This window comes from Pantherophis guttatus, chromosome 16 (assembly GCF_059756535.1).
Source record: "Pantherophis guttatus breed Tessera chromosome 16, ASM5975653v1, whole genome shotgun sequence".
Classification (NCBI taxonomy): Eukaryota; Metazoa; Chordata; class Lepidosauria; order Squamata; family Colubridae; genus Pantherophis; species Pantherophis guttatus.
In genome coordinates, this window is record NC_142078.1 from 19,368,560 (window position 1) to 19,389,973 (window position 21,414).

A 21,414-nucleotide genomic window follows, 5' to 3' on the forward strand; every position below is an offset into this window, starting at 1 on the left:
ACATTTAGCTTAGTTTTAAAAAGCAATAAATAGGCCATCAAGCCACTTTTTTTAAAATTGGTTTCTAAAAATAGAAAAGTATATGCTGATATCCCAACATGCACAACACCGCAAGCATTCCAAAGATATTTGTTTTAATGGCCCCTAAATAGCAACCTAGTCTGAAGACTTTCATTCAATCAGATTCCAGAGAAAAGTCATTTTGGGGGGGTGAATCACTAAGTGGCATTGTTTCCATTGCCAAGTTTTGACCCAACTGAGAAAAAAAAGCTAAAATATTCATGAAGGAGAATGGAAAGACATTTTTTTGCCATTTCATCAGAAGGTTGCTTTTTAATTAACAAAAAAAAAAGTAACTTTTTAACAATCCTATTTCCAGCAGGCACCCATGTACATTTAGGTATGCAATAATACAATACAGGATGATGATATGTTGATAAAGGAGAACATTTGTAGCTCACGGTTGAAATAAGGGGTCCTTGGAGGAGGAGGAGGAGGAGGAGGAGGAGGAAGAGGAGGACTGTAGGGTCCTTGGTGCTCTCTGAACTTGGTGTTTCATGACCCAAGAAGGGTAATATCACCAGTGTCCATCATTCATTCATTTTCATTCATTCATCAGTCAAACATTTCTTAACCCAGCTAGGTAAACATCATCAGTCAGACGATCTCATTATATGATGATGTACAATGTGGGAACTAGCGTGCAATTTTGCAAAATAGTCAGCTGTCACTTTCATCAACAGAGAACAACCTGGATTAAAAGGCCAGGGGTTTGAAATGGACCAAACCCTGATTTGTGGGCAAACAAAGGAAGCATGCACACATACACGCCCCTCCCCAATCCACCCAACCAGCTACGGCTCACATGGTCTAATGCGCCAAATAGAAGCGCATGGCCCTCTCACACACGCCTATTTTTAAATGCAGCCAGCGGCTTTTCTGGTTGGCTGTCAGTTCCTTTTTCCCTCCACTAGAAAAGGGGAACGAATCAGCTGTTGGAAGAAGCTGCTTTGGGGCTCCGACCAGGAAGGATGATAGATGTTGTGTTGTGAGAAAGCAAAGTTGTAAGTGTCTTGACTTTTTTTTGGTGTGTGTGTGTGTGGCCTCGGTTTCTTCTTGCCAGCTGTGGCTTTCCACCTCTGGTGTCACACGTTTGCTGAATTAATCCTCTTTCAAAGGTTGGGCTGTGCAACGACAAGATAGACTTCTAACAGAAGAGAACATTTTTGTAGCTCAAGGTTGAACAGGGGTATCCTTGGGGCTCTCTGAGACAATTTGAAGATCTGCCACTTTGCACAGGAGGGGGGGAAACGACGGGGAGGACACACAACAAAGGGATCTGGCTGCCCCTATAAACTATGAGATTTTAGTTTTAGTCCTGTTTTTTTTCCTAAATGTTACCAGCCCAGTTTCCATTGGGAAATCACCTCTGGATTTTATACTCGAAAGAGGACCAACGATAGAAGTTAGATTTTAGTTTGAAAGCTGAGTCACTGTGTAGTTGTAGCAAAGGGCTTGTAGGAACTAAATGCAATGCGCAAAGTTCAGGCTGTGAATGATATTAAACCACTGGACTGGAAAGAGACAGAAGTCCATGGTCTTCTCTCTCTCTGTCTCTCTGTCTTTCAAACCTCTTTCAGCCTATTTTCCGGGAAGGAATAATTAAATTTAATTTACCTGGGAAGTGTGTTGTGCAAACTTGGTGACGTTATTGAGGCTTTTCGAAGCCGGTTGCAATAATCTAGATGCCAGATAAGAATTCGATAGCTCACAAACATTCCAGTTTTTCTGTCCTCGCCTTTAGATTGTCCGGATTTTCTGCAGCTCAGATCCAGCTGATTGTATTGTTTCCTCTTAAGATGTTTGCTTTTCTTTCTTGTTTTTTTTCACTATAATCTTCCTTTGTTTTTCCTTTTTGGGTATCCTTTCATAGGCCAGATAATCTGTAAAGCTGGTCTCCTGGGGTTGGTTAGCGATAAGGGAAATGAACCCCCTCGGACCGGGGAATTCTTGGAGTTAAGTCCATACGTCTTAAAGTGACTGAGATGGAGAAATCCTGGTTTAATTAGTACTTGAATGAACCTTCTTGGAACACTGAACTCTTGTAGACAGGAGAGAGAGGTGAGGATGGGCTGTTCAGTTCTAACGTAGATGGCCTCTTTGACCCCTCTTTCAAACGAATGGTCCTCTCCATCCTTCCATCCCACCCCCACATCAGGGGTGCTATTCAGCAGGTTCTGACAGGTTCTGGAGAACCGGTAGCGGAAATTTTGAGCAGTTCGGAGAACCAGCAAATACCATTTCTGGCTAGCCCCTGGGTGGGGTGAGAATAGAGATTTTAGAATATCCTTCCCACAGGAGTGGGGTGGGAATGGAGATTTTGCACAGATTTTGGTATGCACAGAAGATTTCTCCAACACCAAAGTTCAAGAGCATCCACAGTTCCTTCTGCTTGCTTTACTAAACCAGGGTCAAATTCACAAGAGTTGGTTAGCATGCAAACTCGGCTTTAGAAAGGTTGAACTAACAGGTGTCTGGCGATGGGGAACAGGACATCGTGGCTTGTCCCAAAGAGAGGAATCCCAACTCAACTGTTGAAGCAAATGTGGGGATTTTTGTTGTTGTTCCTATTAATGGCCCAAATCCATTTCAAGAGGAGGAGATTGCATTATGCAGAGTGTTAAACGTTTATTTTGTTTTATTTTATTTATGCATGAAAAGGTGCAGAGCTCTTCGGACCGCCAGCTGGCCTTGTCGTAGCCTGCCTTTGATTCATGGTCTGTGGAGAACAACTCCGTGTTTGTACTTTGGCTACTATCGTACCAAGGTAGGAAGCACATTGGCCTGTGGTTGGGTAACTAGGATTTATTTCCTTAAGGAAAGGCCTCCAAACTTGGCAGCTTTTAGACCTGTGGACTTCAATTCCCAGAAATCCCTGGCCGGCTGGGGAATTCTGGGAGTTGAAGTCCACAAGTCTAAAAGTTGCCAGGTTTGGAGAGCCCTGGCATAGAGCATGAGGTTCGCATGCAAGCAGAGAACTGGCACGGCTGGGAAAAATGTTTCCCTCCCTGCCATCTTCACTCAAATAGGTGCATTGTAATTCCCCGCAAGCAGAGAACTAGCACGTCGGAAAAAGAATGCAATCTTCCTCCCTGAGGCACTAGCTTTCTCTTCACAGTTTCTCTGCAGAAATTCAGGAGGAAAGCAGGGAATAAGAAGCTGCTTTCTGCTCAGTGTTGTTGGAAATTGGGTGGCATATAAATTGAATGCAATGTTATTATTTATTTGCAAAATGGAAGTGTTGTGGGGAGTGTTGTGCAAGAGGAAAAAAAAACCCTGCGCATGTCACAGTTTTTGCCTAATTGTTTGTCTAAAGTCCCAAGTGTTGTAATAAGGTTAAGAATCAGCAGCTGAAACAGAGTTGGCTTCCATTTCCACAGGGGCCGTCTTGAAAGAACCGTGCAATTTCTCCGAAGTTTTCTCCCCTTTCAAAGGAGGTTGTGAAGTTCTCCCTTGTGTGTGTAAGAGAGTGTTTGTGAGCTGTTGGTGGTTGTTTTGGGTGCCTGAGGTGTTTCCTGTGTGACACAGGTTTGTGTTCTTCTGGGTTGCTGGCTCTTTTCATTCCTCAATCTGGGAAAAAAAACCCTGAGATATTTTATTTCCTGGAATAGCGTGGGAAAAAACACGACTTGTGCAACACAACGAATTATGCTTGCACAATTTCCCTAGATCACACTCAGACGTTCTGCTGAATTTCTCTGGAATTTTCCTTGGGTCTGATTTTTTCCCCAGGATGTTTTTCCAACTTCTCAGGCCGGCCTCTCCCTTGCATCTCTGAGTGGTCTCCTTTCTAAGGGTGTTTGGGCCTTCAGGAATCGGCTACAGTTGCAAGAAAGGGAAAAACAACTACAGGCAGTCCTCGGTTTACGACCAAAATTGGGGCCAGAATTAGTTGCTAAGCAACGTGGTAGTTAAGTAAGTTAACTACTAGATTGACAATTTTTTAAAATTAAAGCTATTAAGTGAGTCATTGCAGTTGTTATGCGAGTCATGCAATTGCTACGGGAATCCAGCTTTCCCCATTGATTTTGTTTGATGGGGAAGATCAGACGTGACCTGGGAGGATGCAAACATCTAAAATACCGCTACATGCTGGTTCCCAAATACCCAAATTTTGATTATTTGATTTGCGGGGATGCTGCAACAATCGTAAGTGTGAGGACTTTTCTTCAGCACCGTCATAACTTTGAGCGGTCGTAAGTTGAGGACTACCTGAAGAGGGACTTAGCTGGGATGAGTCAGCCCACGGTATGGAGTTATTCATGATCGGATAACTTTTTTATCTAGGAAAAAATGGCCAAGGCAATTCAGGCTCGGCGGCTGGAAGGCCTGGACCAGAATATCTGGTAGGCAGTTTGTAATTTGCTTCTTCGGGAATGAGTTAGAAGCCAAGATTTCTTAAAGGACCCCCGGAGTCTCCCCGGGACCCTCTGAGGTGCCCACAAAATCCAAATTATTTGTCAGATATGGAAGGCATTTGCAAAAATGTAAAACCATCCCATTCTTTATGGAAAATAAGGTTTTCCATGAAAAAAAATATATTTTAATGTATACAGTCATGGGTTTAATATTTGACTTATTTATTTATATTTGTTATTTTTTAAAAAATAAATAATCCAAGTGGGCAAGCCTATCCAACACGCCTTCCTTCTCCTATTTTCCCCACAACAGACACCCTGTGAGGTGGGCTGGGCTGAGAGAGGGGATAGCTGGCCCAAAGTCCCCCAGTTGGCTTTTATGGCCAAGGCGGGACTAGAACTCATGACCTCTGGCTTTCTAGTCTGGTTGGTGCCTTAATCATTAGACCAAAGTTATCCCAATTTTTGAAATGATTTTTATCTCCTTAGGGTGGAATTTTCCCGACTAGCGGCGACTCACAAGGCAGTGAATTTGGGTCAAGGTTTCCCCAATTTCTCCCCGCCGGATTTCGTCAGGAAAGCCTATGTGGAAGCGATCAGCGGAGAAAACACCATGTTGCACCAATACACGCAGGCCTTCGTACGTGAAACATCTCTCTTTCCAACACAAATTGTGTGCTGCCAAAATGGGTGAAGTTTGTTTCTTGTTAACCATCTGGAACAAATTTGGCCACTGTGATTGGTTCACCAACTTTTAACTGCACTTTGTTGTTGTTAATTGCGAAGTCATGTCCAACCCATCGCAACCCCATGGGCAACGTTCCTCCAGGCCTCCCTGTCCTCTACCATCCTCTGGAGTCCATTTAAGCTCATGCCGACTGCTTTGGTGACTCCATCCAGCCACCTCGTTCTCTGCCGTCCCCTTCTTCTTTTTCCCCTCCATCGTTCCCAGCATTGGGCTCTTCTCCAGGGAGTCCTTCCTTCTCATTAGGTGGCCAAAGGATTTGAGTTTCCTCTTCAGGATCTGGCCTTCTAGAGAGCAGTCAGGGTTGATCTCCTCTAGGACTGACCGGTTGGATGGCCTTGCAGTCCAAGGGACTCGCAGGAGTCTTCTCCAGAACCAGAGTTCAAAGGCCTCCATTCTTTGGCCTTCTCGGCCTTCCTTATGGTCCAACTTTCACAGCCATCCATTGCAACTGGGAAAACAGTAGCCTTGATTATACACACTTTTGTTGGCAGGGTGATGTCTCTGCTTTTTAGGATGCTGTCTAGATTTGCCATGGCTTTCCTCCCCAGGAGCAAGCATCTTTTAATTTCTTGGCAACTGCAGTTTACAAACATCAAATAATCACCAGTCCTCGAATTACGGCCAGCCTCTTCATGACAATGCAAAGTTACAACAGGCCTCCTCAGGGCTATCTAGGACCCGGGTTTGAAATTCCGATGGTCACACATAACCCTCCACACACACACACAGAGTCATGTGACTGCGTTTTGGGCACTCAGCATCCGGCAAACATTTAGGGCCATTTGTGGCATCCCGAAGTCCCAAGATTGACAATGTTTTTGCTGGAAATTAGATTTTTTTTTCCCCAGACTTTCGGTCCCAACAGGAAAAGGATCCTTGATTATTTTCACAGCATCTGATCTGATTTTTTCCCCCAGGGGCATCCGCGATTGGTGGAGATCTTGGCTCGCTTTTTTGGGAAGTTGCTCCAGCAAGATCTGGACCCTCTGAAGAATGTGATGGTGACAGTGGGGGCGTACGAAGCTCTCTTCTGCTGCTTCCAGGCTCTGGTGGATGAGGGGGACGAGGTAATTAACGGGGTACCCCTCTTCCTTCAGCGAAGTGGGGGTTCAGGGCTTTAATCACAGTGGGCACGGAGCAACGGACTCGGCTTGTCCGTTGAAGGAAGCATCTCAGCTCCTGTTACTGGGTTTCATTTGGTCAAGTTGGCAATTGTTTCTCCCATGCTGTCCCCTTTCCAGGAGTGCATGGACTTCAACTCCCAGAATTCCCTTGCCATGGTTTATCCAGTGCTGAGGATTCTGGGAATGGAACTCCCAGAATTCCCCAGCTGCTAGGGTGTTTGAAAGTGGGTGAATTTGGGAGCCTAAAAGCTATCTCTTTTGGATTATATATGCTAAATACTGGAAAAATATGAACGGTTGTAATTAAAAAAATTTGGGACTCACTGTGCTGAAATGGACAGACTAACTTTAAAAATTAAAGATAAAGAAGATTCAGAATACTATCGGACATGGAATAAATTTTATGAATGGATAGAGAAAAGAAGTAGAAATTAGAGAAAGTAGATTATGAATGTCAATATTATAAGTATGGAAAGTAAAGAGGTATATAACTATAAACATAATAATTGATAAAAATGTAAATAAGCTAATGTAAGAAGAGACCTAGTTTAAACCTTCTGGTTATATTATTATTACTGTTATTATATTACTACTATTGTTATATGATTTACTACCAACTCTCATTGGTCGTGTTCTATTTGTAAATGATGCTCTGACAATGCACTGTTTTTCATAAATGTTTATGAATGAAAATTTAAAAAAATAAAAATAATGAACTGTAAAAAAAAAAAAAGCTATCTCTGTGTTAGAGTGTATCTGTGTGATAAGATAACATGCCTGTCCTTGATTCAATTAAGGGCCAAATCCCCTCTTGGTTTTCTCTAGGTGATTATAATTGAGCCGTACTTTGACTGCTATGAACCCATGACCAAAATGGCAGGCGGGAAACCCGTCTTTGTACCCCTCCGGCTGGTGAGTGAATGCCCACTAATGGGTCACCTAAATAAGGAAGGGAAGGACACATTTCAGATTTAAGGGCATTGATGGGTCTGTGAGAAAGACCGTGGGAGTTTGCCAAGGGAACAGATAAGAGACTGCTGAGTCCTCGGCTGTATAATGGATGGAGAAAGAGGTTCAGAAGAGACCCTCCCTAATTTCTCAGGCTGTAAAAATTCTCCAATGTCCTTTTTCTCTCCTCCAGAAAGCTGCCAAAAGTGGAAAGCTGGCATCCAGCCGGGACTGGCAACTCGATCCAGCCGAATTGGAGGCAGCGTTCACGAAACAAACAAAAGTTCTGGTTTTGAATTCTCCCAACAACCCTTTGGGGAAGGTAATGATGTATTCCGCCATTGTAATATCAGGGGGTATTTAAATCATAGAATCCTAGGGCAGGAAGGGACCTTGGAGGTCTTCTAGTCCAACCCCCTACTCAAGCAGGAGATCTTATACCATTCCAGACAAATGGCCGTCCAACCTCTTCTTAAAAACCTCCACAACTTCTGGATTCTTTCCCCGTTTCCTTTTTATCAAGTGGAGAAGCTGGAAGCTGAGCACAATTGGAGCATCCGGGCCAGGTTTAGCCCACCTTCCAGGGTTGTTGTGATAGTTGCGTTTCAGAGGGAACCAACCGCCTGTCTCTCTCTTCGTGCCCTGCAGGTTTTCAGCAGAGAAGAAATGGCGCACATTGCGGACCTGTGCGTGAGGCACGACGTGGTCTGTTTCAGCGACGAAGTCTACGAGTGGCTGGTTTATGATGGAAATGAGCACGTGAGGATTGGTAAGGCCCATCCGACTCAGGGCTTCGGTTCTGACCTAGGCTTCCCCAAAAAGCACGAAGCGGACTCCTGGTCCCGACAAAACCCCTTTTTATTAAGTTACTGCGAATTCCTCTCATTCACACTCAACAAAGTCTTTCAAGGGAGAACTTATAGTCACAGACCTTATCTGGCTTGGAGAGCTGCCAGGCCGATATCTTCAAAACTTGGCAAGGAGTCTCGGAGAGTCACAAACCAATTAAGCGAACTAATTGTCTCCTGCAAACTCCACTCCCCTTTCGCTCCTCTTTTATTCCCTCTGGGAGGGGCCATTCTTCAGCCACCCGTGGCTTTACTCCTGAATCGACCCTGTTTCCTTAATTGTTCCTGTCTTCTGGCAGCTCTGTGCATGCACATACTGGGAACAAGCTCCAGCTGTTCTTCTGCCTCACTGATGTCTGACTCCGAAGGCAGCTGATAACTGTCAGACGGCCCTGGCCCCCTCTCTGCCTCTGACGCAGAGCCCTCATCAGAGCCTTCCCCAGACTCCAGGACTGGTCCAGGTTCCTTCCCCAACCTCCCCACTTTCTGAATCTGCTGCCAGATCCGCTGGCCGCTGGTGGGCCACAACAGCTTCTCCCACAAACGTCTCCACCTGTATTCCCAGTTCCTTACAGGGAGTCTCCTTGGGTGAAAGAGGTGGGGTGTTCATTTCTTTTCTCTCTGTTTGATAGCCAGTTTGCCAGGAATGTGGGAGCGGACGGTGAGCATTAGCAGCGCTGGCAAATCCTTCAGTGCCACGGGATGGAAGGTGAGGGAATCTGGTGTGGCAGCAGCCACACACCTGAGCTTCGATGGGTTTTGCACACAGGAAGGTCCTCGGTTCGACACAGGTCATAAATATGAGTCAGTAGCCAAGTGTCCTAATTTGAATCACAGGTCCACGGGGAGTCTGCAACGGTCGTGTAGAAAACAATCCTAAATCACTGTTTTCAGTGCCGTTGTAACTTCAGTCACTAAAGAAGTGGTTGTAAGTCGAGGCCTGTCTGTACACACTCCCCACACCCAAAGACACACTCACAGCATTTCTTTTAAGGGCAGAACTAGCTGTCAATTTAGGAACAGACCAGCCGAGGATGTGAAGAAAAAACACGAAAGATACGAAATCATGGCGTGTCCTCTTTCGTCTCGACAGGTCGGCTGGGCCATCGGGCCCGATCGCCTCTTGAAGCACCTAAGAACCGTTCACCAAAATTCGATCTACCACTGTGCCACAGCGGCTCAGGTAAGAGGACAGGGCCGCAGGACGCGTGGTGTTCACACAACCGGGATCACCCGGCTGCCAATCAGCCCGTTTACGGGGTTTGCACAGTGGGCTAAAACCATCCGCTAAACCAAGCCATCCAGATTCTCACCATGTGATGGTTCCAGGAGCCATAAGCAATCACAGATAATAGATCACCCAGGACTAGAAACAGATACGGAGCTCTGCAGAGATCCTAAAGATTAATTGATCCTAGTTAGTCTTCCATCGTTTATTGACTGCCTTTTGATCCCCAGACATTTATCAACCCCTTGATCTGTCCCATCAAGTCTTGGGAATCAGTATTGAGTCCTTTGGGGATCCCTGCTCTAAGATCCTCTGGGCAAAGTTTTCTTGGTCATCTTTCTAATCATCTGCCAGAGTAATTGGGAAGTCCCCTCCCGTTTTTTATGTATTACCTATAACCTATTGTCTATTATCTATTATCTATTATCATTGTCTGTTATCTATTATCTGTTACCTGTTGGCTGTTGTCTATTCATTATCTACCTTATGATCCTTGATGAACGTATCTTTTCTTTTATGTAGTCCAAGGGCATATGCACCAAAGACAAATTCCTTGTGTGTCCAAGCACACTTGGCCAATAAAGAATTCTGTTCTGCTCTGCTCTGCTCTGCTCTGCTCTGCCCTGCCCTGCCCTATCCTATCCTATCCTATCCTATCCTATCCTATCCTATCCTATCCTATTATCTATCTATCTATCCATCCATCCTATCTATCTATCATCTATCTATCTATCTATCTATCTATCTATCTATCTATCTATCTATCTATCTATCTATCATCTATCTATCTATCATCTTTATCTATCTATCTATTATCTTTTATCATCTATTATCTAGGGAGAAGATCCCTAAGTCCCACCCTATTAATATTTTGCAAGCTGCCTCCCTCTTTCCCAAGCTCTGAAAAGCCCATGGCCCATGGCTCGTTCAATACATTGGATCGTTGCACCAGCCGACGCTGCCTTGCTGCCCCATCATTCTCTCTTTCACCTTTGCTTCAGCAGGAGGCTGTGGCCCGTGGACTTGAAGAAGAGTTGGGGTGCCTCGGCAAGCCCGAGAGCTATTTTGTGCAGCTGCCCAACGAGCTTCAGCAGAAACGGGATCTGCTGGTGGAGAGCCTGGTCTCGGTGGGCATGAAACCCATCGTGCCAGAGGGCACCTACTACCTGATCGCCGACCTCTCGACATTTAGTGAGTTTGCCCCCAGCCACGCCAAATATCCTGGGGGGTGAGAGGAACTTTAGTAAAAAGAATCAGGGGAGGTTGCCAAGGCCTGTCATTATCCTTCGTCTTTTCTTCCAGAAATTGATTTGCCGCCTTCGGAAGAACCCTACGATTTTCGTTTTGCAAAATGGATGATTAAGAACAAGGTGAGTGGAGAATGCGGGGCTCTCAAGTGGGGTCTCTCTGAGCACCAAGGACCCTTCGTCTCAACCCTGAGCCTCAAATCATTCTCCCTCACTGGGGCTCTAAAGCTTCACCAGGAAGGTTCTTACCAGTTGGCTCTTGTTACAATCCAAGAAGGTGAATGAAATAGAGAACAACAGAGTTGGAAGGGACCTTGGAGGTCTTCTAGTCCAGCCCCCTGCTCAAGCAGGAGCATGATAGCAGTCTTCCACTATCTCAGGGGCTGCCACAAAGAAGAGGGAGTCAAGCTATTCTCCAAAGCACCTGAAGGCAGGACAAGAAGCAACGGGTGGAAACGAATCAAGGAGAGAAGCAACGTAGAACTAAGGAGAAATTTCCTGACAGTGAGAACAATTAACAGTGGAACTGCTTGCCTCCAGAAGTTGTGAATGCTCCAACACTGGAAGTTTTTAAGAAGATGTTGGATAACCATTTGTCTGAAGTGGTGTAGGGTTTCCTTCCTAAACATGGGGTTGGACTAGAAGACCTCCAAGGCCCCTTCCAACTCTTCTCTTCTCTTCTCTTCTCTTCTCTTCTCTTCTCTTCTCTTCTCTTCTCTTCTCTTCTCTTCTCTACAAGTGGCTGTCCAACCTCTTCTTAAAAACCTCCATTGATGGAGCACCCACAACTTTTGGAGACAAGCCGTTCCACCGATAAATTGTTCTCACTGTCAGGAAATGTCTCCTTAGTTCTAGACTGGATCTCTCCTTGAATAGTTGATCACTTTCTTTATGATAAGTTGGCAACCCCCAATAATTCAGTTCTAAAACATGCATCCAGAGGAACTGGAATAAATGTTTGTTTGTTTGTTCACTTTATTTGCTGCCCTTCTCCTAGCCAATGACTCTGGGCATCTTACAACATAAAAAATGTTCCTTTATTAATGTTTCATTCTGAGCTGGGAGCATTTCAAACGTGGGAAGAGGCGCTGAAAAGCTGCCAGTTTTGCCCCGTTTTTCTCTCTTTTTTTGGAGAAAGGTAAACCTCACATTTTTAGCGGCAGTGGACAAGAAGACATTGGAACTTCCCAAACTGCCTTTTGAGTGGTTGATAGTTTAATGACCTAACATGGAATAAATTCTGCTCTCAGCTCTTTTTTTATTTATTTGGGGTGGGGTGGGGGTGGGAAGAGAAAAAGAGCTGTATTTTGCTTTTGGTGCTGATTTCTCATGTCCTTTCCTACAGCGACTGGCTTCCATTCCTGTCTCTGCTTTCTACAGTCTCCCGCAGAAGAAGAATTTTGACCATTTCCTGCGTTTCTGCTTTGCAAAGGTGAAGAATCCGGGGGGTCGGTGAACAACAAATAATGTTTAAAAGTTACTTTTGCAGTCTGGGTTTCAAAGGAGACTAGAAAGAAGGATCTCCTTGGAATAAGTGGATTTTTTAAAAAACCTGCCCAATCCAACATACAGGGTAGTCCTCAACTTACAAATAATTTGTTTAGCGACCATTCAAAGTTACAAGGGCAGTGAAAAAAGTGACATACGACTGACCATTCCTCACACTTATGACTCTTGCAACATTTCCAGGGTCACATGATCAAAATCTTCCCTTCCCTTTTTCATCCATTTACTTCCTTCCTTTCTCCTTTCCCTCTGCCTTTCTCCTCCTTTCCTTTCCTTTCCTAATCCTAATCCTAATCCTAATCCTAATCCTAATCCTAATCCTAATCCTAATCCTATTTCATGTTTAATTTATCACTTTTTTCAAAATAACAATTCAATATATTTTATTTTTAAAAAGCTCATCCTTTTGTCTTTCAATCTTTTAGGAGGACTCGACCTTGAATGCCGCCGGGGACATCTTGAAGGAATGGAGCCAGGAAAGGCAAAACCAGTGACTCATCAGCCCTGGGGCAGAGAAGCAGAGGCAAGCTTTGGGGCGTGTTGGCCACCTGCCCTATGGGGGAGACTGATTTCCTGGGCCATTTGACACGGATTATCTTTCCTCCTCCTTCTGCAGGGTCTATGAGGCTCCTGGCCAGCTAGTTTTCCAAGGTCTCAGCAAGATGATGGGGGCTCCTACCCAGCCCAGTGGCGATGCAGTTGTGCGTCAAAGAATATTCACACCCCTGGAGATGCTGAAAACCTCCCAGGGGTCCCTACTTTCTCAGGGTGTCAAATTTTAATTAAAGCTGCACTCTGTGCTGTTTGTCTGCAAAGTGTTTGTTCCCAGCCATGTGTAGCATCCTAGGGCTGGAAGGGAGCGTAAAACTCATGCACGGAGCAACAATTCAGGACGTTGGGCTCCCCTCTCATTCCCACGATCAATTTTAACCTACAGTGGTTGTTTGCCAGACCATAATAGCAGGGGTGAAATCCAGCAGGTTCTGGAGAACCAATAGCGGAAATTTTGAATAGTTCAGAGAACTGGCAAATGCCACCTCTGGCTGGCCCCAGAGTGGGGAGGGAATGGGGATTTTGCAGTATCCTTCCCCCAGGAGTGGGGAGGGAATGGGGATTTTGCAGTATCCTTCCCCCAGGAGTGGGGAGGGAATGGAGATTTTGCAATATCCTTCCCCCAGGAGTGGGGAGGGAATGGGGATTTTGCAGTATTCTTCCCCTGCCACGCTCACCAAGCCACACCCACCAAGCCACGTCCACAGAACCGGTAGTAAAAAAATTTGAATTTCACCACTGCATAATGGCCAGCATGAACCTCTCATTGCTTGGATGCATCAGCGGAAGAGGCTATGGTTACATGAAGAACTTTGCAAGGGTTTCATGATGATGCGCTAGGTCAAAATTAAGCCGAATGGTTTCAGCCAGGTTCACACTACCATGGGTTGTTTGGAGGGTTGCTTGAACCTGGCCCTTGAACCAAGGGGGTCTTCGATACACTCTTCTTGGCTCATACACACCAGCCATATTTCTTTAACCTGAGGTTTCAATATCCTACCCAAGTAATTTTTGAAACATTACTTGGATTTATGTCAAAGTTAGTCTTTGCTTCATAAAACTCAGAGCAAGAGAACCGTTAGGTTTTTTTTTTCTTTTTCTCATTTTAAGTGTCTCTTTTATTAAATAAAAAGGAACATTCCACCCCCAACAAAAATAGCTAAAAGGAGTTTTTAAAAAAAAAAAAACCACCAGCAGAAAAATCACACAAAAACTGGGTTAAAACCTACAAGGACATTAAAAAAAAAAAACTCAAAAAGAAAGAAAGAGTGAGATACACAGAGAGAGAGAGAAAGGGAGGGAAGGAGGGAGGAAGGAAGGAAGAAAGAAAAAAGAAAGAGAAAGAAAAAGAAAAGGGAAGGAATAAGGGATGGAAAAGAAGGGGGAAAGGAAAGGAAGAGAAAGAAAATAGACAGGAGAGGAAAGGAAGGAATAAAGGGGAAAGGAAGAGGAAAGAAAAAAGGAAAGGGAAAGAAAAAGAAAGGGAAGGGAAGGGAAGGAAAAGAAGGGAAAAAGGAAAGGAAGAGAAAAAATAAAAGAGGAAAGGAAGGAATAAAGGGGAAAGGAAGAGGAAAGAAAAAAGGAAAGGGAAAGAAATAAAAAGGAAGGGAAGGGAAGGAAAGGAAAGGAAAAAAGGGAAAAAGAAAAGGAAGAGAAAGAAAATAGAAGGGAGAGGAAAGGAAGGAATAAAAAGGAGAAAGGAAAGAGGGAGAAAGAAAGAAAAGGAAAGGATAAAAAGCAATCTCACTAATTCCCATATATGAAGCCGGATGGCCCCCTCTATATCTTTTTATCAGTCTGTGGCTCCTTCTCGCCCCACCCAATCAGCGGCCGCCTCCGGAAGTTGCCGGCCGGGGATTGGCTGGCTGCAACATGGCGGAGCGGAGCCGGGCGAAGCGAGTGCGGGAGGTGCACGTGGGTCGCGGGACGGATTAGCGGGGATGGGTAGGGGGGGGAGGCTGCTGCTCTTTGCACCTGGGGCTGGTAGACTGCTCCTGGGCATGGAGGCTCCATGCGGTGCTGGCTGGGCGTTGGAATCCTTTTTTGCTGAGAATTTGCAAAAATGGATTTTGATTGATTTGATTGATTGATTATTTAATTGATTTGATTGATTCATTGATTGATTCATTGGCAAAACTGATTGATTGATTGATTGTCCTAATTTCAGTCAAAATTTCATCCTGTTTAGTTGGACATCCCATGTAATGATAACACGCCCATTTATTTATAACATTCCTTCCTCCCTTCCTCCTTTACTTTCTCCTTCCTCCCTCCCTCTCTCTCTCATTCATTCATTCAATCAATCAATTTTATCCTGCAGCACTTCAAGCTGCATTTACTCTAGTGCTGACAGATACTTTTGCTCTTTTAACTTGGCATGTTTAGCATGTTTTGTGAACCCATCTTAAGAGATGGGGGGGGAAAAGGTTTCAAGGTTTACGCTTTCTACACCAAGTAAGTTAGCAAAACAGGGATTTTGAAGGACTTCAAATGGTAAACAAGAGATCCGTTAATAAATACAATAAATCCATGTTTTTCATACTTGGAAAGCCAATTGAGAAGAGGCAGCCCTGTCGTGGAGGGGTTACAGAAGCAGTTGGGCAACAGAATAGAGGGAACAATTTGGAAACAAATTAGCTTTTGTCTTCCAAACTGACCAAGTCTCTCTACTGTTTTCTAGGGAAAAGAAGAAAAGGTTGATTGGCGCAAATGGAAACAACAAAGTAAGTACTGATTTTTAAAAGATATTCTTTTAAAAAAGGGCTAAAAGGTTCTATAACATTTATGTTGTAAAACTAGAAGGCTAAAATCTTTAGAGCCAGAAACTATGAATAAATGGAGTTTTCCTTTTAAACTCTCTAATAAAAAGGTGGGAAATGTGCCAGATCTGATTGTCCAATTCTGTTATCCAATTTTACATCTGGTTTACGCCCATACTTAGCTTTACTATGGCTTGTTGAATAAAGTATCATTGGCTGGATCCAGACAAATTTCAGCCCAAGCTAACCCAATCAAAATTAGAACCACTTTATTTTATCTTAACTTTTATCTAATTTGAAAAGAGATTAGTATTGGCATTGATGGCTAGGTCAGCCCATTGCACTAAGCCATGGTTTATCTAGCTATGGTTTCATGAATAAACTATGATTGGCTGGGTTGGCACAAGAACCCTTGCCCTAAACCAGGGTTTGTGAATCACAGTGCGCAAGTTTGCTCAACGTGATGGAGAAGAGTGTGATGTTGATGGCTTTCGAGGGCCCCGTTTCTTCTCCGTCCGAATTTCTTCTCTCTGTTCTAGAAAAAGAAGAGACGAAACAATGGAAAGAGATGAAACTGTTGAAGAAGCTGGAGAAGAAGAGAGCCCGAGAGCTGATGGAGAAAGAGAGAGAAGAAGCAAAGCCGACGGAGGAAAAAGGTAGCAGCCAAAATGCAGGAAACCTATTTTGGGTATCAGACTAGAATTGAAGAACGAGAAAGGTTAAATTCACAGACAGACAGCTTGGGCCAAGAGTGTTTGAGTGTATTTTCATTGCATGGTGGATTGAGGGTTAATCCTAGTTAGTTTCTTTTTCTTTTCGTGGCTTATCCTTTTCTTGATCAACAGCCCCAAATCCAGAAACGGAATTAATACAGTAGTATTAGATTAAATAAAGAGAGTCACTTTGGGGCAGTGATGAAGGTGCTGGCCCAGAAACCAGGTGACGGTGAGTTCTAGTCCCATCTTCGGCATGAAAGCTGACTAGGTGACTTGACGTCAATCGGCAGGAGACAGTGAGTTCTAGTCCTGCCTTAGCCAAGAAAGCCAGCTGTGTGACTTTGGTGCAATCACCAGAAAACAGAGAGTTCTAATCCCAGTTTGGGATGAAAGCCAGATGGGTGATTTGGGGACAGTGCCTCTTCTCAGCCTAGCGCCCACCTCAGAAGGTTGTTGTTGTGGGGAAAATAGGAGGAGAAAAGAGTATTAAGTATGTTCAGAAGAAAGAGCAAAAGGAGATGGAGGGAAGAAATGCTTTTGGGGGGCGAGTTGGGATTCCTTTTTCCTAACTTCTCCCCTTCTTTTCTAGGGCGGCACTACACAGTCAGCGTAGCTGTTCCCGGATCGATTCTAAGCAATGCGCAGTCTCCTGAATTGCGGACGTATCTGGCCGGACAAATAGCCCGTGCCTGCGTCATCTTCTGCGTGGACGAAATTGTGGTGTTTGATGAACAAGGAGAAAATTCCAAGTAAGGGGGTGGCCTCAGTTTCATTCTGTTCTGTTTTCTGCCAGCGGACAGAGTTAGCAAAATGTCAGGCTCTGCGTTGGTACGATGGTTTTTTCCCACCCGAGCAATTTTTAGGCCGAGAAGTGGCATTTTTATAAAACTGGGTCGCCAGTTCGAGGCACTCGGTGACTTTTGCTGCTTGCCTTTCAGGACCATCGAAGGCGAGTTCAAGGGGGTCAAGGGCAAAGGCCAGGCCTGCGTCCAGCTGGCCCGGATCCTTCAGTACCTAGAGTGCCCGCAGTAAGTCAGCCTGCCAAGATTGTCCAGTTCAAAACGGGCCAAAACAAGGTGCAATCATGACCTTGGAGCCTTTTAGCTCAACCTGGCATTGGGCTTTACCTGCACGGTTTTCTTAAGGAAAGCAATAGGTCTTCTGTGCTCTTCTTTTGTGAACAGGTATCTAAGGAAGTCTTTTTTCCCCAAACATCAGGACCTGCAATTTGCTGGTAAGTCCTGGATTCCCGTTTCCTCAATTAGGTAAAGGTAAAGGTTCCCCTCGCACGTATGTGCTAGTCGTTCCTGACTCTTGGGGGCGGTGCTCATCTCCGTTTCAAAGCCGAAGAGCCAGCGCTGTCCGAAGACGTCTCCGTGGTCATGTGGCCGGCATGACTCAACGCCAAAGGCGCACGGAACACTGTTCCCTTCCCACCAAAAGTGGTCCCTATTTTTCTACTTGCATTTTTTACCTGCTTTCAAACTGCTAGGTTGGCAGAAGCTGGGACAAGTCACGGGAGCTCACCCTGTTACGTGGCACTAGGGATTCGAACCACCGAACTGCCGACCTTCCGATCGACAAGCTCTGCCTCTTAGCCACTGAATTATTATATTTATAAAATAATTATTATATTATTTTATATTATAATATAAATATATGTATAAAATAATTCCTCAATTAGCGTTACCCAAATTCAGTTACTTAACAAGATGTGTGGACTTCAGCTCCCAGAATTCCCCAGCTGGCATAAAACATTGCAAGACCTGATCATGGGGCTGCGGGATTTCTTTCTTTCTTTATTGAGTTTATTTGGCTGCCCATCTTACCTCTAGGAGGCTTACAGTGTTAAAAAAGAGTAAAACTATACAAAGTCTGTATAGTTAGTCCTCAACTTAAAAACAGTTCATTTAGTGACTGTTCGAAGTTACGACTGAAGAGAGTGACTTACGACCATTTTTTACACTTACGACTGTTGCAGAAACCAGATCTTAGCCACAGAAATGTTGGGCTCAATTGTGGTTATAACTTGAGGACTAATTGTATGAGAAATTGCCTACTCATGGATCATTTCAGGGCTCTTGAACCCTCTGGACAGTCCACACCATGTCCGAATGGACGAAGAGTCGGAGTATCGGGAAGGGATCGTTCTGGCCCGGCCCACCAAACCTGGCCAAGGGTCTTTCGTGAACTGTGGGATGCGGAAGGTAATTCATGGAGGCCGAGCCGGGTCAGAATAACTGAGCATTGGCTGCCCCGTCTGCCTTCTCTGCCCTCCCGCGAGATGAACGGGGAACCTTCTGTGACGGGACAGCTGCTCAAGCCAATGGCTGGCCGAGTGGGAGGAGCCTACGGGCTGCAATTGGTTGGTTGGACAGACAGTTGACATGGATGGACAGATGGATGTCTGGAGAGATGACATGAATGGATAGATGGATTGAAAGAGATGATTGATCACAGATAGGGAGAGAGAGAGAGACAGATATGGATGGATGGACAGATGAAAGGGAGGTAGAGATATGGATGGATGGAGGGATCGATGGACAGACAGACAGACCAGTTGGTTTGACTGCTCTGCCCAGGCCAAGTGATGCTCCAGGCTGGCGTTGTTTTCCTACAGGAGGTCCAGATAGATAAGCAATTGGAAGGGGGCCTTCGTGTCACTGTGCGCCTGGATGAAAAGCAGAATGCAGGTACGGTTCCACAAATCCTCGTCTCGACTTAGAAACTCAAAATCAAAACTTCTGACCGGCCCTGACTCCTTTCTCTTTCAGAGAGCAAAAAGGAGAAAGGTGTTGTTGTATCATCACAAAGTCCTCGCACCGTTTCTGGCCTTTACTGGGGCTACAGCGTCCGATTGGCTTCGTGTCTGAGTAAGTCTGCGTGAACTTTCTCTCTCTCTCGGTAAAATGTTTACCCAAAGCTGGGAAGGGGAGAAAAGGAACTGAATGCCAAAGGATGCTTTTAGGGGAGATCTCTGAGAAATGGCAGGGAGAAAATACAATATGTTTTTCTTAATTTTCCTATTTCTTCCTTCCTTCTTTGTCCTTCAAATCTTGAGGGAATGAATGGCTTCTACCTTGGGGATCTTAGCGTGTAAGTTATATTTTCAAGATTTTGTCTTTCTTCCCTACCAGGTGCCGTCTTTGCTGAATCTCCTTTTAAGGATGGCTACGATCTCTCCATTGGAACCTCGGAACGCGGATCCTCCATAGATGAAGCCACTCTACCTGCCTTCAGGTAGCCAGAGTGAATTTTCTGTGTCATGTTTTAGGCTAAAACTGTTGCAAGAATTAGGAACGTCTAGTTTAAAAAAGAAAATCGCTAGGAGAGACATGATGGCAGTCTTCCAATATTTGAGGGGCTGCCACAAAGAAGAGGAGGTCAGCTTAATTTTCCAAAGCACCTGAATTCAAAGCTTGAATTTAACCTGAATTTAAGGAGAAATTTCCTGACGGTGAGAACAGTTAAGCAGCGGAATGGCTTCCCTCCAGAAGTTGTGAATGCGTCAACACTGGAAATTTTGGGAGAGCCATTTGTCCAGAAGGTCTCCTACTTGAGCAGGGAGTTGGACTAGAAACTCCAAGGTCCCTCTTGCATTCTGTCTCTGCCCTGCAGGAGCCGAGACAGCCTTCCCAAAACCCCTTCTCCCTTTGTCTCCTCCTGGCAGCCATGCTTTAATCATCTTCGGGGGTGTGAATGGTCTTGAAACCGGAGTGGATGCGGATCCCAACCTGGACGTCAGCGACCTCAGTACCTTGTTCGATTTGTATTTGAACACCTGTCCGGGGCAAGGAAGCCGCACCATCAGGACGGAGGTAAGCCAGGGTTGCTACAGGTTACCCCTGCAGTGGGATGGCCTGTCTCTCCGGGCAGCTTCTCAAACCGAGTCAGGACCTCCCTGCAGGAAGTTTCCTAATTTCACCTGATCTGGGGGATTCTGGGAGATGAAGTCCACGTATCTTAAAGCAGGTCGGTTTCACAGCCTGCCAAGGTGGTCAGTTGGAGAATGTGATTTATGACATGCCCAGGAAGGAGGGGGGAGACAGGGTCATGGGGGCCCGTAAATTTATGTGAGGTCAGTTCTGACTCCATCGGAGTATTGCCGGAATGGTGCTCCTAAATAAATGAGCGTATTTCTTTTGAAGTTTGGCTCATGAATTAATTAGGACATCTTTCAGAAACTTCACACCGTGGTTGCCCTAAAGATAGTCCTTGATTTATAACCATTGGCAGAGGAGCAGATTAAAATTACAAAGGCACTAAAAAAAAAACGGGCCTATGGCCAGTCCTCAGCTATGACCGTCCCAACATCCCCATGGTCACATGTTCAAATTTTGAACGCTGAACAATTCTCATATTTATGACCGTCGCAACGTCCCGGGGTCACGTGATTTCCTTTTGCGACCGTCTGACAAGCAAAGTCAACGGGGAAGCCAGATTCACTTAACAACCGTGTGACTAACGTGACTGCAATGATTCACTTAACAACAGTGGCAAGGAAGGTCATAAAATGGGTCAAAAACTGACTTAACAACTGTCTCGCTCAGCAATAGAAATTTTGGGCTCGATTGTGGTCATAAGTCGAGGACTAGCTGTTCTTCTGTTTCTGGATCCTTGACAGATCCTGTGGGACGTGTCATTACAGATTCAGAAAGAAGCGATCCTTTTAATCCAGTGGCTGACTTCAGATCTTGTCTTTATAGGAAGCTCTCCTGGTCTCGCTCTCGGCGCTGAGGCCTAAGATTGACGCAGCGGCTAAGAAAGGACGAAGTGGGAGCTGAGTGCTAGATGCGAGGCAGAGCCCCCCACCCCTGAGGGCCAAATGGGGAACAGATGTGTAAGGACCGGTCCAGCTGCCCCCAAATGGACCAACTGGGGCACCCTGTGAGAGGGGTGCCAAGATGGTGGCACCCATGAACCCATATGGAGTTTAAGACGGACCATAGAACAAGCTTCTTAAATTTGGCAATTTGACAAGGTGCGGACTTCAACTCCCAGAATTCTGCAGCTCCTTTCCCTTCCATAAGTGGAGAGGCCACACCTGTATTTTATTCATGCTGGTATTTTTTAAAGTTATTTATAACGATGGAGGGGACCTGCAGCCACCTCACTCCAACCAAGAAACTAGAGTTAAAGCTGAACGAAAGAGGCTGTTTCGTCATTTCTTTTGGTGGGGAAAAAATATGTCTTCAAAGCATTATTTACGTGGCAGAAATAAATGGGAGAAGGGGGCTGTCTCCTCGTCTCCCAAGTCCCAGTTGTGGTCATAATTGGAAGACAGATACAAGGCAGAGATCAGCTGGTTTTGGGAAACAAA

General features: G+C 45.1%; 2 protein-coding genes across 17 annotated transcripts; both read left to right on the top strand.

Annotated features, from left to right (window-relative positions):
* Window positions 1-907: 907 nt before the first annotated feature.
* KYAT1 (kynurenine aminotransferase 1) lies at window positions 908-12,882 on the top strand. 12 transcript variants are annotated; one of them, XM_087879625.1, is made up of 16 exons: window positions 912-1,064; window positions 2,722-2,827; window positions 3,441-3,521; window positions 4,348-4,406; window positions 4,908-5,058; window positions 6,084-6,233; window positions 7,116-7,202; window positions 7,432-7,560; window positions 7,887-8,007; window positions 8,719-8,795; window positions 9,180-9,269; window positions 10,316-10,505; window positions 10,617-10,684; window positions 11,907-11,993; window positions 12,493-12,590; window positions 12,684-12,882. In XM_087879625.1, the coding sequence occupies exons 4-15, from the start codon at window positions 4,354-4,356 to the stop codon at window positions 12,559-12,561; spliced, it is 1,272 nt and encodes a 423-aa protein (XP_087735751.1). In that variant the 5' UTR covers window positions 912-1,064; window positions 2,722-2,827; window positions 3,441-3,521; window positions 4,348-4,353; the 3' UTR covers window positions 12,562-12,590; window positions 12,684-12,882. The 12 variants fall into 12 exon arrangements, with proteins under 12 accessions (XP_034292029.1, XP_087735751.1, XP_087735754.1 ...); XM_087879627.1 differs by having other exon boundaries at window positions 924-1,064; window positions 10,319-10,505; XM_087879626.1 differs by having other exon boundaries at window positions 1,026-1,064; window positions 3,441-3,497.
* Window positions 12,883-14,447: 1,565 nt separating this feature from the next.
* SPOUT1 (SPOUT domain containing methyltransferase 1) lies at window positions 14,448-21,354 on the top strand. Of its 5 annotated transcripts, none has more exons than XM_034436148.3 (12): window positions 14,448-14,527; window positions 15,300-15,342; window positions 15,918-16,034; window positions 16,684-16,843; window positions 17,033-17,122; window positions 17,279-17,328; window positions 18,171-18,301; window positions 18,715-18,787; window positions 18,869-18,967; window positions 19,232-19,334; window positions 19,765-19,912; window positions 20,801-21,354. In XM_034436148.3, the coding sequence occupies exons 1-12, from the start codon at window positions 14,492-14,494 to the stop codon at window positions 20,876-20,878; spliced, it is 1,128 nt and encodes a 375-aa protein (XP_034292039.1). In that variant the 5' UTR covers window positions 14,448-14,491; the 3' UTR covers window positions 20,879-21,354. The 5 variants fall into 5 exon arrangements, with proteins under 5 accessions (XP_034292039.1, XP_034292040.1, XP_034292038.1 ...); XM_034436149.2 differs by having other exon boundaries at window positions 14,457-14,518; XM_034436147.3 differs by having other exon boundaries at window positions 14,460-14,533.
* Window positions 21,355-21,414: the final 60 nt, after the last annotated feature.